General features: G+C 36.6%; 2 protein-coding genes across 16 annotated transcripts; both read left to right on the top strand.

The window, feature by feature from the left end:
- Window positions 1–1,116: 1,116 nt before the first annotated feature.
- LOC113710364 (F-box protein CPR1-like) lies at window positions 1,117–4,397 on the top strand. Of its 13 annotated transcripts, none has more exons than XR_003452855.2 (4): window positions 1,128–2,569; window positions 2,903–2,975; window positions 3,835–3,947; window positions 4,211–4,397. XR_003452855.2 is itself a non-coding variant. In XM_027233322.2 (3 exons), the coding sequence occupies exons 1-2, from the start codon at window positions 1,461–1,463 to the stop codon at window positions 2,940–2,942; spliced, it is 1,149 nt and encodes a 382-aa protein (XP_027089123.1). In that variant the 5' UTR covers window positions 1,128–1,460; the 3' UTR covers window positions 2,943–2,975; window positions 3,150–3,411. The 13 variants fall into 13 exon arrangements, 5 of the variants coding, with proteins under 5 accessions (XP_027089125.1, XP_027089124.1, XP_071922032.1 ...); XR_003452852.2 differs by having other exon boundaries at window positions 4,207–4,397; XR_003452850.2 differs by having other exon boundaries at window positions 3,752–3,947; window positions 4,207–4,397.
- Window positions 4,398–7,108: 2,711 nt separating this feature from the next.
- LOC113709278 (F-box protein CPR1-like) lies at window positions 7,109–11,401 on the top strand. Of its 3 annotated transcripts, XR_003452638.2 has the most exons (5): window positions 7,109–8,691; window positions 9,823–9,900; window positions 10,117–10,178; window positions 10,291–10,519; window positions 11,094–11,401. XR_003452638.2 is itself a non-coding variant. In XM_027231998.2 (3 exons), the coding sequence occupies exons 1-2, from the start codon at window positions 7,481–7,483 to the stop codon at window positions 9,860–9,862; spliced, it is 1,251 nt and encodes a 416-aa protein (XP_027087799.1). In that variant the 5' UTR covers window positions 7,109–7,480; the 3' UTR covers window positions 9,863–9,900; window positions 11,094–11,401. The 3 variants fall into 3 exon arrangements, 1 of the variants encoding a protein (XP_027087799.1); XR_003452639.2 differs by lacking the exon at window positions 10,291–10,519; XM_027231998.2 differs by lacking the exons at window positions 10,117–10,178; window positions 10,291–10,519.
- The last annotated feature ends 1,699 nt before the right edge of the window (window positions 11,402–13,100 follow it).

Genomic DNA, 13,100 nt, shown 5'->3' with positions numbered 1-13,100 from the left:
TTGCTCCCATTGATAAATATTTTCAAAAAAATTCAAAAAAAAAATGTAAGCCAAGGAATCAACTATTCTAGAGGAGGTGGTTAGGAGCTATGTTTTCAGAACCGGACCGGATAGCGACTCGGCCGAGATCAGGGGTCAGGGGTCAATGGGTTCGACCGAGGGTCGATAGGGGTCGAACCGGATGACGTCATAAATAAAAATTATTTAAAAATTAAAATATTATATATATAATATCTAATAATATATATTGATATTAATAAAGGTATATCCATATATATTTGATGTTTCAAATATATTTAACAAGAAAATACAAAGAAATTATAACAATCAAGTAGCAATTTATATTATTTAATAAATATTAACAAGTTTAGAATTAAAATTATGAATTTAATTGAAAAATAACATAAAATTTTAGGACAATATTTATAAAGTATCAAATATTTGAGATATATCAATAAGTTTTAACAATTTAGGGGGTCAAAACATAATATTAAAAAGTTTGAATATTTTTAAAAAAATTACTCTGTTGAACCGGAAAAATTGGTTTTTTCCCGGTCAAACCCGATTTTTGACCGGCTTTTAAATTTCCGGTTTTTTAATGTGACTCGGACCGGCTACCTGGCCGGTTCTCGGTTCGACCGGCCGGTCCGGTCCGAGTTTGAAAACAGAGGTTAGGAGTCCTGCCTCATCTGCTTCCATTTTGTTTGGATTGGGCTTTATTTCTCCAAATTTATTTGCTTACATCATCATTACAATTTTCAATACACCTTTTCACCTTTTCAATTACCTTTTTATCTCACATACATCACATCATAAAAAATATTACAGTAAAAATATCTCTAATAATTCACAATCCAAACAGATAAATGTAATAGCTCACATCACCTGAAAGACTATACTCTCAAGTCTAGTCTAGTTGTAGATAATTGGACAATTAATGGTATTTCTCTCTACCACTTGGCGACCAATTTTTCCTACTCCACAATTTTTCAATCCACCGCCATCTGAACGACAATGACGTCCATCCGACATTCCAAGTATGTATGTTTTTTTTTTGGGTCAACCATCACAATTTACTTTGCATCTCCTTCTACTCTAAGTCTATTGTAGAAGGTGATTCAATTGAATAAAGAAAAATTAATAGAGATTGAACTGTGAAATCATACGAATGCAATTTATACTCATGTGAATTTGAAGGAGCTACGTATAATCTAACAGAGTAATATGAATTTGAAGAAATAAGATAGATCGAACCATTATTGGGATTGAACCATCGACAAACCATACCACACGAGGCTCCAATCTATAGTATGTTTACTAGAGTAGCATCCCGAGGCTGGAAGACTTGACCAATTCCTTCAGTCTCTCTCACGACTGACTAATCAGCTGAAGTGCTACTAAATCGGCCCTTCGTCCGCGTTTACCAAACTTCATTTCCCCTCTTCCAAGCCCTAATAAAGATGCCCAATCTTCCGCAGGAGCTCATCACCGACATCCTCACCCGGCTGCCGGTCAAGTCCCTCCTGAGATTCAGGTGCGTATCGAAACCATGGTGCAGCGTGATTGATAGCCGTAGTTTCATCAAAATGCATCTGCTTCAGTCCAAAAAGACTGGCTCAAATTTGTTCCTCATGCTTGGATTCTTGGGGATTTATTCTGTTGAGTTGGATTCTCTCGACGCTGCCAATAGGCTTCGCCCGCCATACTCCGCCTCAGATGTATCCAACTCTTGCAATGGCTTAATCCTTGTTTTGGCTAAAATCCCTTTTATTTGGAACCCCTTCACTAGAAAGTACAGGGAATTACCGGCTACTCCGGTCGAACAACCGGTTGATTTTGAGGTTGGTTCTGCTTATGTGACTTATGGGTTTGCTTATGATGCTGTGAATGATGATTATAGAGTGGTCAGGGTTGAGGAGTTTAGAGGCTTTGATTCGGAGTGGATTAGGTCTGAGGCGAAGCTTTATAGTTCTAAGTCGGATAAGTGGCGAAAGATCAAAAATTTCCCTTATCAGCTTCCTTATAAGAGGGCCTGGGGTGCTCATTTGAATGGTGTTTTGCATACGGGAGTGAGAACAGGGGATCTTGGTTACTTCGACTCGTCGATTTGGGCTTTTGATGTTCGGACTGAGCAGCATTATACCTTGCCAAAACCGGATTTTACAGGTACTGATCTTGAGTTCACTGTGGAGGTCTTGGGTGGTTGTCTGTGTTTGGTTCGTCCTCGAAAGAGGTATCGAACGGATGTATGGATAATGAAGGAATATGGAGTGAAAGAATCTTGGACTAAATTGCTAACAATCGCTCCTCCACTCGTTGAGCGGTATATTACCATTGGCCCGTTGGCTTATTCAAGGAACGGTGAAGAGGTTCTCTTGAACCACGACGATAAACAACTTATTTGGTATGATTTGAGAAGGAAGACTGTTAGGAATGTCTCTGTTGATGGTTTGCCATTTGTCTTTTATGCTGAGGTATGTGTTGCAAGCCTCATTCAGCCTGATGTCTCCGGAGAAGGGGATGAAACTGAGGAGCTACGCCAACAGGAGAAAAGTAGAGTGAAAAAAAGGTAAGTTGTTTCAATTGTCTACAATTGTTGTGCTTTCTTCCGAGGCTATTCTTTCTCTTAAATACACATTTGCATGAACACACAGAAATATTACATATCATGTATACTAGGGCAAATTTAGTTCCTTGTGCTCTTCTTGTTCTTTAGGCTTCGTAAGTGTGGCAGCATGACTAGTTGAGATTTTAATGATTACAGGTCTGGTTTTTCTCCCCACTGGTAATTACGGATATGAAAAAGCTGTCTGCTTCTATCTTTGTTAAGTCTTGTTTTTATCTCTCACACTGCATCTGTAGGCCTCACGCTGCATGCTTAATTTTCTCTTTGTTCTACTAGGGTTGATTTCCTGTCAGAGGGATTTAAACTGGTGCTATGAAAAAATTGGCAGCAACTGGAGCGAACTAAGCTGGTAAGGTGTTAGTATTACACGGTATAATAAGTTTTGGATGCAATGATGACGTTTTTGAGATGATTGAGAGGGTGTTAATTTTATCATAACTCGGTAGATTTTCCAGACACAATGTTGTTTTGCATTGAAAGAACTTTTTGAAACTAATTTATTCTCAGGGAACTTGCTGAACAGATGTGACAAGTCTTTTTCATAAGGTTTTTCATGGATTGATGAAGTGAAGACACTGAAGAATAATACTAGTCGTTTTCTTATGTAATCTTGAACTTTGTAGCCTCTTGTTGTAAATATGCACCTGATATCTTATTTTAACTGATGTATTTAGCTTTGGACTACTGAATACTATATCGATTGTGTGCTGTAGCTAACGCTAGGAATAATTGTTCAATGCAACGCTGATGTTTTTAAGATGATTGAGAGGGTGATATTTTCATAATTTTTCCGACACAATAATGTTGTTTTGCTTCAAAAGAAAGTTGGGAACTAATGCATTGTCTGGGAACTTGCTGAACAGATGTGAAAGTGATGAAGTGAAGACAGTGAAGAGTAGTGCTAATTGTTTTGTTATGTAGTTTTAAAACCTTTAGCCGCTTGTTGCATATATCCGCCTGATATCTTGTTTTAGCCAATGCATTTAACTCTGGAGTAGTGAATGTGATATTAATTGCGTGCAGTAGCTGACACTGGCGTTTGTGTTTGCAATTTTTATATATCAAGGGACATGCTATGGTAAAATGTTGGTGATTCTAAACTAAGAAGTTAGGTTGTGTTGCAAGGTGAAATGATCATTGATTTATGATGATCATCTAGAAGGCAGTTTGATGGAATGATCTTTGTGATATTTGTGGTGACTGGACAGAGCAGGTTGTATAATTAGAGCTTTAAAGAAATCTGCAACATGGCTTCACTTGGCATCAACGTTATCAGAGTCCCACTGTGGTATACCTGAACGAAGAAGAACCAAGACTTGAGGTAATTCTGTTTTGACTCTCTTTGTTGGTCTCTTTAGCGTGTAGATATATTCTTTAAAAGTCAAATTATGTGAATGGGAGGCAATTTTGATTTCGCAAGATTGACAGTTTTTTGAATTTTTTTTTTTTTAAAATATGTTTTAGCAATTTTTGGGATGCAATAATGTGTGATTGGAAAATGTTTTTTTTTTTTTTTTGGCAATTAATGGGGATCTAGACAGATCTTTGCCATTCTAAACTTGATTTTCCCTTCTTATAAGGAAGCTGGTAAGGGAGAGCCCACACCGGAAAATGATGTTGGAATCGAAGTCTCAAGTTTTGACTCTTGCCAAGGGAAAGATGTTAGGTATATATTATTGTTGTGTATCACACGTTGCACTGTACACCATATACTCTACGGAGGCAATGCAATGTGGCGTGATGGTGCGATTTTTCCACCATCTCAAGCAAATGGTAGTGGATCACTTCTTTGGTAAATTATGATGATTTTCAAAACAATCATAATCCGAAGTTTGAAGAAACGACCTACTATCATTATCTTGTTCCGGGTGAATGGTAGGTGATTCGATAGGTGACGCGGTCCCCCTTTTGTTTGGATTGCTGGTTTCTGCAGCAAAATTTTTACATTTTTTGTAAATATATTTTTTAATTAATTTTTTATCATATATATATATATATATATATATACATACATACACGGAATGTTTACATTATTTTCTTTTAATAAAGACTTTTAAAAAATAACAGTTTTGAAATTTGAGAATCGAGACGGCTCTCCTGACAATTTTGTGGTTCAAACAAATGAATGATTATTGAGTCGAAGTGGCAAGAAGTTTGATAGATACTTCCTAAGCAATGAGTTCTTGGATTGAGAAATCAACGTGAGAGAATCATTCTCCAAAATGGTACGACAATGCTCGACCCTGGATTAATCGACGAGGCTTAATGTGATTATTGGACATTGGAGGCTTACAAAAGGTTAAAAGAAAAAAAAAAAGTTTGCAACTCCAACAAAGATGAACGTCATTAATAAAGAAAAGAAAAATAAATTCAAAAAGCAAAAAAGTGCGAATGGCATTGAGGCCATCCGGTTTTGCTAGTTGCAACTTTACCTTTGCAAGATTCCGGGGGTTAATTTTTTTTCGCCTTTTACGGCAATGACAATATTTTTTTCTCTCGGGAGAATAGTCTAAAAAGGTTGTGTATAAAAGATTAGTAAATATATGAATCTGATTAGATTAAAGGGGTGTTTTGACATTTTTTTAGATTTCTTTCACTGCAAGTGGGGTTCGATCCTCTAACCTATGGTTCAAAGGGGGATTTAATCCTTTTTTGACGGTGATTGAATCAAAACTCAGTGATTTTCGGGGATTAACTTTTTTTTTTTGAACATGATAAATTTTATTTTATACCCACTCTTACTTTATATTAAGTGAAAGGGATGGATTCAAGAGGATAAATGGAGAATTCGAAAGAGATTGAAACGCCACAATCAAGTATCCGCTATGAAAATTTCAAGAAATTTTGGACAAAAATATGGATCAAAGGATCGAATTTCTTCATCTATATCCAAGAAAAGTTTTAAAACTCTCCTACCCATCAATTACTTGTATAATTGGAGTAGCTGGTTGTTTCCAAGGATTAATTGAACCGTACAAAAGTTCATGAATGAGGAGAAAAGGCAGAGTGCCCACTTCTGACAGCTAGTAGATTCCGATTAGAAGTATGTGGTAGGTACTTTTTATGTCCTTTAAAATTCAGATCCAATAGTTGTCGGGTAGGAGGAAGTGGCAGTTGGAACAGTTGGGTGGGGCGGAAAAGATGTTGAATTTGGGTACATATTCTACCCGATACACAAATTTGGGTACAAATTCCAAACAAGGACTTAGGTTCTGTTTGGATAGCAATTTTTCTTTGAAAAATTGATACGTTTTTCGTGAACACATTTTCCTATCATCATTTTACCTCACATATATCAAATCGTTATAGTAATTTTTCTACAAAAAATCTAGAAAAATACAATCCAAACAAAACCTTTAGTTATTGTTTGGATTGAAGTTATTTATAAAAAAAAATTTTAAGTTTTTCGTGAACATATTTTTAATCGCTTTTTTATTTCACACATATCAAATCATTACCGTACATTATTTTTTAAAAAATTGAAAAATGTAGAATTCTACATCCTATAGCGGTTCATTTTCCAAGCATCAAGCTTGAGATTCTATTGGCTATTTTTGAGACTTGCTCTCCGATTAACTTGTCCTTTTTCTTGCGTAGATTTTCTAATTGAGTTTAATTCTTAAAAGGCTCGTTACATGAACTTGCACAAAAGCTAACATCTGTATTCGATACTGCAGTTTATTTTTATTCTTTAGCAATTTCAACTTTCTTTTTTTTTTTTTTTAAAGAAAACTAGTCCTTGTCTAACCAAATATGAATATCCCCAGTACATAATGGTGTTTATTTATTTTTGACCCTCCCGCACTAACTATCATAGAATTCAAACAATGAGGAGGGCTGTTTTAAACTCTGATCTTGACAGCGATAGAAGTTTTTTCGAATCCCGAACTTGACAGTGAAGAGAGTTCTAAGGTTGTGTTTGGATTGCATTTTTCATATTTTTTCATGGAAAAATTACTGTAGCGATTTGATGTATGTAAGGAAAAAAGGTAATAGGGAAATATGATCACGGAAAACGACGTAATTTTCCGACGAAAAACCGCAATCCAAACAAGGCCTAAAACTTTCTTCTTTTGGTTAATGGGCTTGGGCCGGTGGTTTGGCGTTTGATTAGTTGAAGAACCACGCTTTCAAAGTTGAAAGCACAAAATTGATTTTAATAATTGGTAAAATCACAAAAAAAAAAGATAAAGAAATCAATAAAATACATGTGTTATTGAAATAATAAATTGTGAATCATTGATTTTTTTGGGGTCAATTATCAATAATTTAGGCTCCGTTTGGATTGCATTTTTCGTCATTTTTTATTAAAAAATTACTGTAACGATTTGATGTAAATAAGAGAAAAAAATAATAGAAAAATGTGATCACGAAAAATGTAGCAATTGGTATTACTCTACTCATGCATTATGACATTGGTATGGTCTAATTGGGCTGGCTCGTGTAGCGTTCAAGGCCAGCCACCTCCTCGGTTAAGATAAATGCACTCGCACACTCTTTGAATTTTTTTCTTTGGTTGAATGCGTCAGTCAGTTCTAAAACATTTATATAAGCAAACTACTACACTAATATTTTACAGATGTAGTAACCTGGGTCGGCCACCGCAATATGTAATTTCACGGGGGTCCCGCTGCTGTCCCCAACAGATTGCGTACTACTAAAGCAGGCCACAGCTCCAACAATAAACAGCGGCACGTGTAGCCCTACACGCCTCTTTTTCGTCACAATACCGCAACCACCCATCCCTGTCCCATCCCATCCCTTCCTTGGCCACCCAAACCGAAAGCACCGCTCCGACCTACCCTAACATGGTGGATTGTTTTTCTGTCCGGCTGAAGCATATCATCCCCTCCAATGTCTCCTTCCGTGTGCTCCACTCCTCTTCCCTTACCCTCGCAAGTCCCCAGGATGCCGAATCTCCCCTGGGAGCTCATCCTGGACATCCTCTCCCGTCTGCCGGCGACATCTCTCCTGCGATTCAGATGCGTTTCTAAGCCATGGCGCTCTTTAATTGACAGCCCTGATTTCGTCCAGATGCACCTGCGCCAATCTCAGAAAGCCGCCGGCACCACCAATCGAAGCCTCATCCTTGGGTTTCTGGGAATCTATTCCATTGACTTGGATTCCCTCGACTGCGCCCGCCCTCTCAGGCCCCCCTTTTCCAGTTCTGATGTGTCGAATTCCTGCAATGGCTTGGTTCTTCTCCTGGGTCAAAATCAAACGCCTTTTCTGTGGAACCCATGTACCAGAAAATACAAGACTTTACCCGATTCCCCTCATGAATATCCTCCTCCTGGGATTCCTGTGGACTACAACGCTTTATACAAGAGGTATGGGTTTGGCTATGTTGCTCAAGACGATGATTATAAAGTTCTTAGGGTTGTCGAATTTCGATCTCCCGATTCCACTTGGATCGGTTCTGAAGCTAAAATCTATAGCCTGAAAACCAATTCTTGGAGAAGGGTTGATCATTATCCTTTTCCTCTCCCCCGAATAAGAGGGTGGGGTGTCCATGTTAACGGGGCTGTGCATACAGTCTTATCGCTCGACAACTATTACCAAGAAATTGTAGCTTTTGATCTGAGGACTGAAAAGCACTATACGATCCCAAAACCGGATCTTTTGCTTGAGAACGTTGAGTTGAGTGTGGATGAAATGGCTGGGTGTCTCTGCTTGCTTGTTCGCAAAAAACGCAGGATTAATATATGGATCATGAAGGAGTACCATGTGAAGAGCTCCTGGACTAAGCTTTTGTCGATTGCTCCTCCTCTTATTGATGAGCATTGTTCTCTTATTAGCCCTTTAGCTTATTCAAGGAGGGGCGACGAGGTTCTGTTGAATTGCGATGATGAAAAGCTTGTTTGGTATGATTTGACGAGGAAAACTACTAGAGACGTTGATGTCCAGGGTTTGCCTTTTAGGTTCTACGCCGAGTTTTTTGTTGGAAGCCTTCTTCCTCTTGAAAATGGCTGTCGTGGTGGTGGTGGTGGAGAGGATGAGATTGGCATCACGAGAAGGGCTACTAGACAAAAAAATACAAAGGTGAACGACACCCGGAAGAAGAGGTACTAATAAAATGGAGTCTAATGTTACTAAAGTCTTGGTCGCGTTATTTAAATGTAAATGGTTGTGTTATTTAAATGTAATTGCTGTTCTGTTTCCATTGAATTTTCCACGGGTACCAATATTACTACTATTTCTAACAGCCTTTTGGAAATACTAAGGTCAAAATTATATATCTTTTGGAACTCCCGATTTTACTTCATGTGAAGGTAGATCTGTTCCGGATTTTCAAGACTTGGAAGGTAGTAAAAAATACCGTCAATTTACTTTTTGGGCTGGTGGATGAGGGGTGCTATGAATTTACTTCTTTATCCAAAGCTGCTAAATTGGACATAAAAATATAAAAGAATAACTCTTCTTTTCTTTCAGATCAATCTGCACTTTCAAAAGTACCAAGTTGTGAACTTTGTCACATGCTTCATTTAGTCTTTAGCTGAATCCTGAAACACGGATTTGATAAGGTTTGGGATAGATACTGGATGCTGTGACAATTTCACACTGGTGGTGTTACAGCTGATATAGCTAGGTCACTGCCCTCCTTTGACCTTCGGTAACATATCCGCCCCTGTTTGCTAGTTCTTGAGAAAAGACCAACAACAAAGTATAGGTGAGATGCATGCAAGAACAAAAGGGGGAAAAAGTGAAGTTCGCATGTAGCTAGGATTATTGACTTCAGAATATTGAAACTTGTTAAACTGGTAACTGATCAGTGGGCACAAACAGAAAAAAGAATAACAAAAAAGCCCTGAAGAGCAAGTCAAGTATTTGCATATGAACAAGTGCATAATAGAAGGTTAAATTTTTCTTCCTCTATTTGCCTTCCTCCTCCTAGTGGAAGCAAAAGTTTATATGAGTTCTCTTTCTCCTCCTATTGGGTAGCTCTTTTTGGTGATTATTTTGTTTGGGAGCGCTCATGTTTTCAGTTTTTACAGCTCATAAAGAACAGATATCTGCATTAACCTTCATGGTCAACTCAAGATTGGTCATTACTGCCTCATCCCTTTGGTTTTAACAAAGAAGGAAGAGAAAGGAAGGGGGGGGGGGAATTTACTGTCTCTACAGAGAATCTTTTGTTTCCCATCCCATTGAAAGAATATGACCTTTGGCTTAATCTTACTTACTTTGTTTCTCAGGGATGATTTCCTGTCGAAGGGATTTAAACTGGTCCTTTAAGACTCCAGCTATGGATGTTTATGGAGCCAAAAATAAAAGTAAGTTGTTCAGCAATTTTACGGGAGATTATAGCATCTGTATGAGTCGTACTTTTTGATCTTTACTAAAGGAGTTGATTAATAGTTTTTCTCTAACAACAACACTGTAGCAAAGACTAATTCTATATCGTTTATTGTGGTGAGTTACTATCTGATGAACCTTGTAACTTTGTGACAATAGTATTGTTACTGACAAAACTTATAATGCTCTCTCAGAAGAATATGTTCTATAATGGCACAAAATCTAGCAGACAGTTTAAGGACAGAGAAAGAGACAGGTAACAACTCACTCAGAATTTTGAACCAGTTTTGTTCTTGTTTGTGTTATTTTAATGAAGTGCATCTGCACATTCCTGACGGTCTTTAAATATCTGTCTCTGAAATATGTAGAATTATGTAGCAGGAGTGCGAATAGTTTCTCATGGAAGCTGCTAAAATGGATTTTCTGATGCTTACGATCCTCAATTCATTTGTTGATGTCTCTAGTCTGAACATGCTTCTTTCTCCTTTCTTCCTTTTCAATTTAGAGCCTGAACTTTCTGTCCCTTTGAGGATTATCCTTCAGTTATGCTGTATTGAATTTCATGATCTTATGCTTTGGGAAGGAGTGTCAGCTGAGGTGAGCATCGTCTCTGTTTCATACCTCTTTGACTTATTAATCATAGGAATGGACAGTTTTTTGAAACTATACCCATGAGGGATTGGCATGCACTCAGAATTCAGAGCAAGCAAAGGCTGAAAGCTAAACTAAACAAGAATAGAGTTTATTAGATGCACGAACTTTTAAGGCTATTTGGAAGTTAGAATCACACTTAAGTTGTGATGTTCCACCATATTGCCCTTGCTAGAATCTTCATGATCAGTCAACGTCCCAGCATTAGTTTATGGATGATGTGCCTTGGTTGTGGCGAGCTGTTCTTGGCGTTGGATTCACAATCATAGTGGATATGGGTATAGCTTTTGGTCATGTCATTCTTGACTACAAGATGCTTAGATGCCATCTTTTAGGATTTTACTTGTAGATCTATGTTTAAAAGACTGTTTTTTAAGAAGGGAAGGTTGTGCAGCTGAATAAAACTGTGATGGTATGCATTCTCACCTGGAAATTACACGGTTCTTGAGGGCCTTTTACGTTTTGTTACTTTCTTGCTGGGATATTGTTGGAGTTGATTATGGGTGTTGCACAATTCCAGGTTTGCTTGATTTCTTGAGCTTGTTTGTTATGTTCGTGGGTTGGATTGTGTTTCTGGGTGTGGATGCGAAGAAGGATGTCTTGAGTTGCTGGAGCTGGAAGCCAAAAATTAGAGAGGGATGCTTTCTGGATCCATTAGCAGTATTTATTGAATGATCAAGCATGAGCTGATGATTGTATGATGCTAGATTTAGTGGTGTTCTGGTTAGAGCTGTTGTGGCCGTGAAACCACTTTCCATCATTTTCGTTGTAGTTGGTGTTGGGGTTTGCTCATCAACATTATCTTGAATTCAAGAGTTGTTCCTGTAATTAGACCTTTTCTTTCTGACCTTAATGTTCTCCATGTCTGTGGTTTTTTTTTTTTTTTTTTTTTTTTTAAAAAAATTTGATGTACTTTTCATATGGTGAAGTTAAAAACTTTAGTTGTATTTTAAATTTGTTTGATGAATTTCTAATCATAAAAACTTGTGTACTTCAGAAATAGATTTTTAAGACTATTTTACACGCGAATGAGATTACTACGGGGCGTGGCATTCAGTTTATAATAATCTTCATCACAAGTCCGTCGCGTTGATTCCTTCAAGCAAATTTCACCATGAGAAATTGAGTAACTGTTGATGCAAGTTGGCCTCGGTAGGACCTGCTAGGATTTTCACCGGCTTACGTGTATACAATATGAATAAAAATATCTCTTTTTTCTCCATTTTTACCAGCATGGATCCTACAAATTTCGGGCCGTTTGAGACCTGAGTTTTTTGGGAGTTTGTCTAAAACTTTACTGTACACTGTAGAAGTTTTTGAAAAAATTTTGTAAAAGTTTTTGTAAGGTGAACAACTTTTTTATAGAAATTTTTGTAGGTGGAAATTTTTTTTTTCTTTTCTTTCTTTTTCTTTCTTTCCTTTTTCTTTCCTTAAATTTTTGTATTTAAGCATGGATCCTACAAATTTCAATTCTCCTAAAAATTTAACTCATTTCCAATGTAGTTAATTAAACTTCAAATGCAAATTTAATGAGTATGGATGTAGATATGCACACTCCAACGTCAATAGATATTCTTCCTGCTTAAATAGATATACTCTCTTTTTGACAAAAAAAAAAAAAATAGATATACTCTCTAATGTTAATAGAGTAGAACCTTTCTAGTTGTTGAATTTTAGATAAACAAATGTTACAGTAATTAATAATAATAATATTTCAAGTAATTTCTTATTCGAATACGCTCAAGTTCCGGTGCATGAGTGTACTATTTATTTATTGAATAGTACACTTTTCATGCATCAATGCACTAGTTTAAATCTAGTTATTGGATATTTAGACGGGACAAGAATAGGCAAATAAGAACAATTGAGAAGAAGAAAATAAATACATGGAATTTTTAATATATAAAAGAAATATTATTTGCACTCCTATTTTTTTTTTAATCACATTTTCACTATTTTTTATCACATGATTTTTATTTACTAAACTATATAATACAACAAGTGGTGAGAGTGCAATTAACCAAAAAATGGAGTGTAAAGAAAATTTTCTTATATAAATAGATCCAGAAACAAATATATATATATATGAGCTGATTGATATTTTAAAATAAGCCCAAACAAGTTTGTGAGAGTGCAATTAACAAAAAATGGAGTATAAAGAAAATTTTCTTATATTTTCTCTTGTACGTACGTGAAATTCATGTGCTCAATCCTATTTGGGCCCGCGTATCATGTTTAGTACAGGATGATTCGATTTCGACCCAAACAAATATTCTGACACAAGTCAGATTGGTCCCACTTGTATTATGAGTTTTTCAAAATTTTTTTTTTATTAATACGATAAATTCTATACCATGACTGCTTCAACTTTAGAAGGAGGAGGACTTAAAGAAAATCAGGAAGATTTAAACAGGTCAAGGGGAATTCGGTGAACCACCACCAATTCAGACCGGTATGTATGCAGTGGACAAGAGGACCTAAACTGGTCAATAGAAACTCGACATTCAGGTAAAGTTTTAAAATTTTT

The sequence above is a fragment of the Coffea arabica genome, chromosome 9e, assembly GCF_036785885.1.
Source record: "Coffea arabica cultivar ET-39 chromosome 9e, Coffea Arabica ET-39 HiFi, whole genome shotgun sequence".
Taxonomy (NCBI): Eukaryota; Viridiplantae; Streptophyta; class Magnoliopsida; order Gentianales; family Rubiaceae; genus Coffea; species Coffea arabica.
Note: the sequence above shows the minus strand (reverse complement) of the source record. Positions and strands in the feature narration are given on the sequence as shown.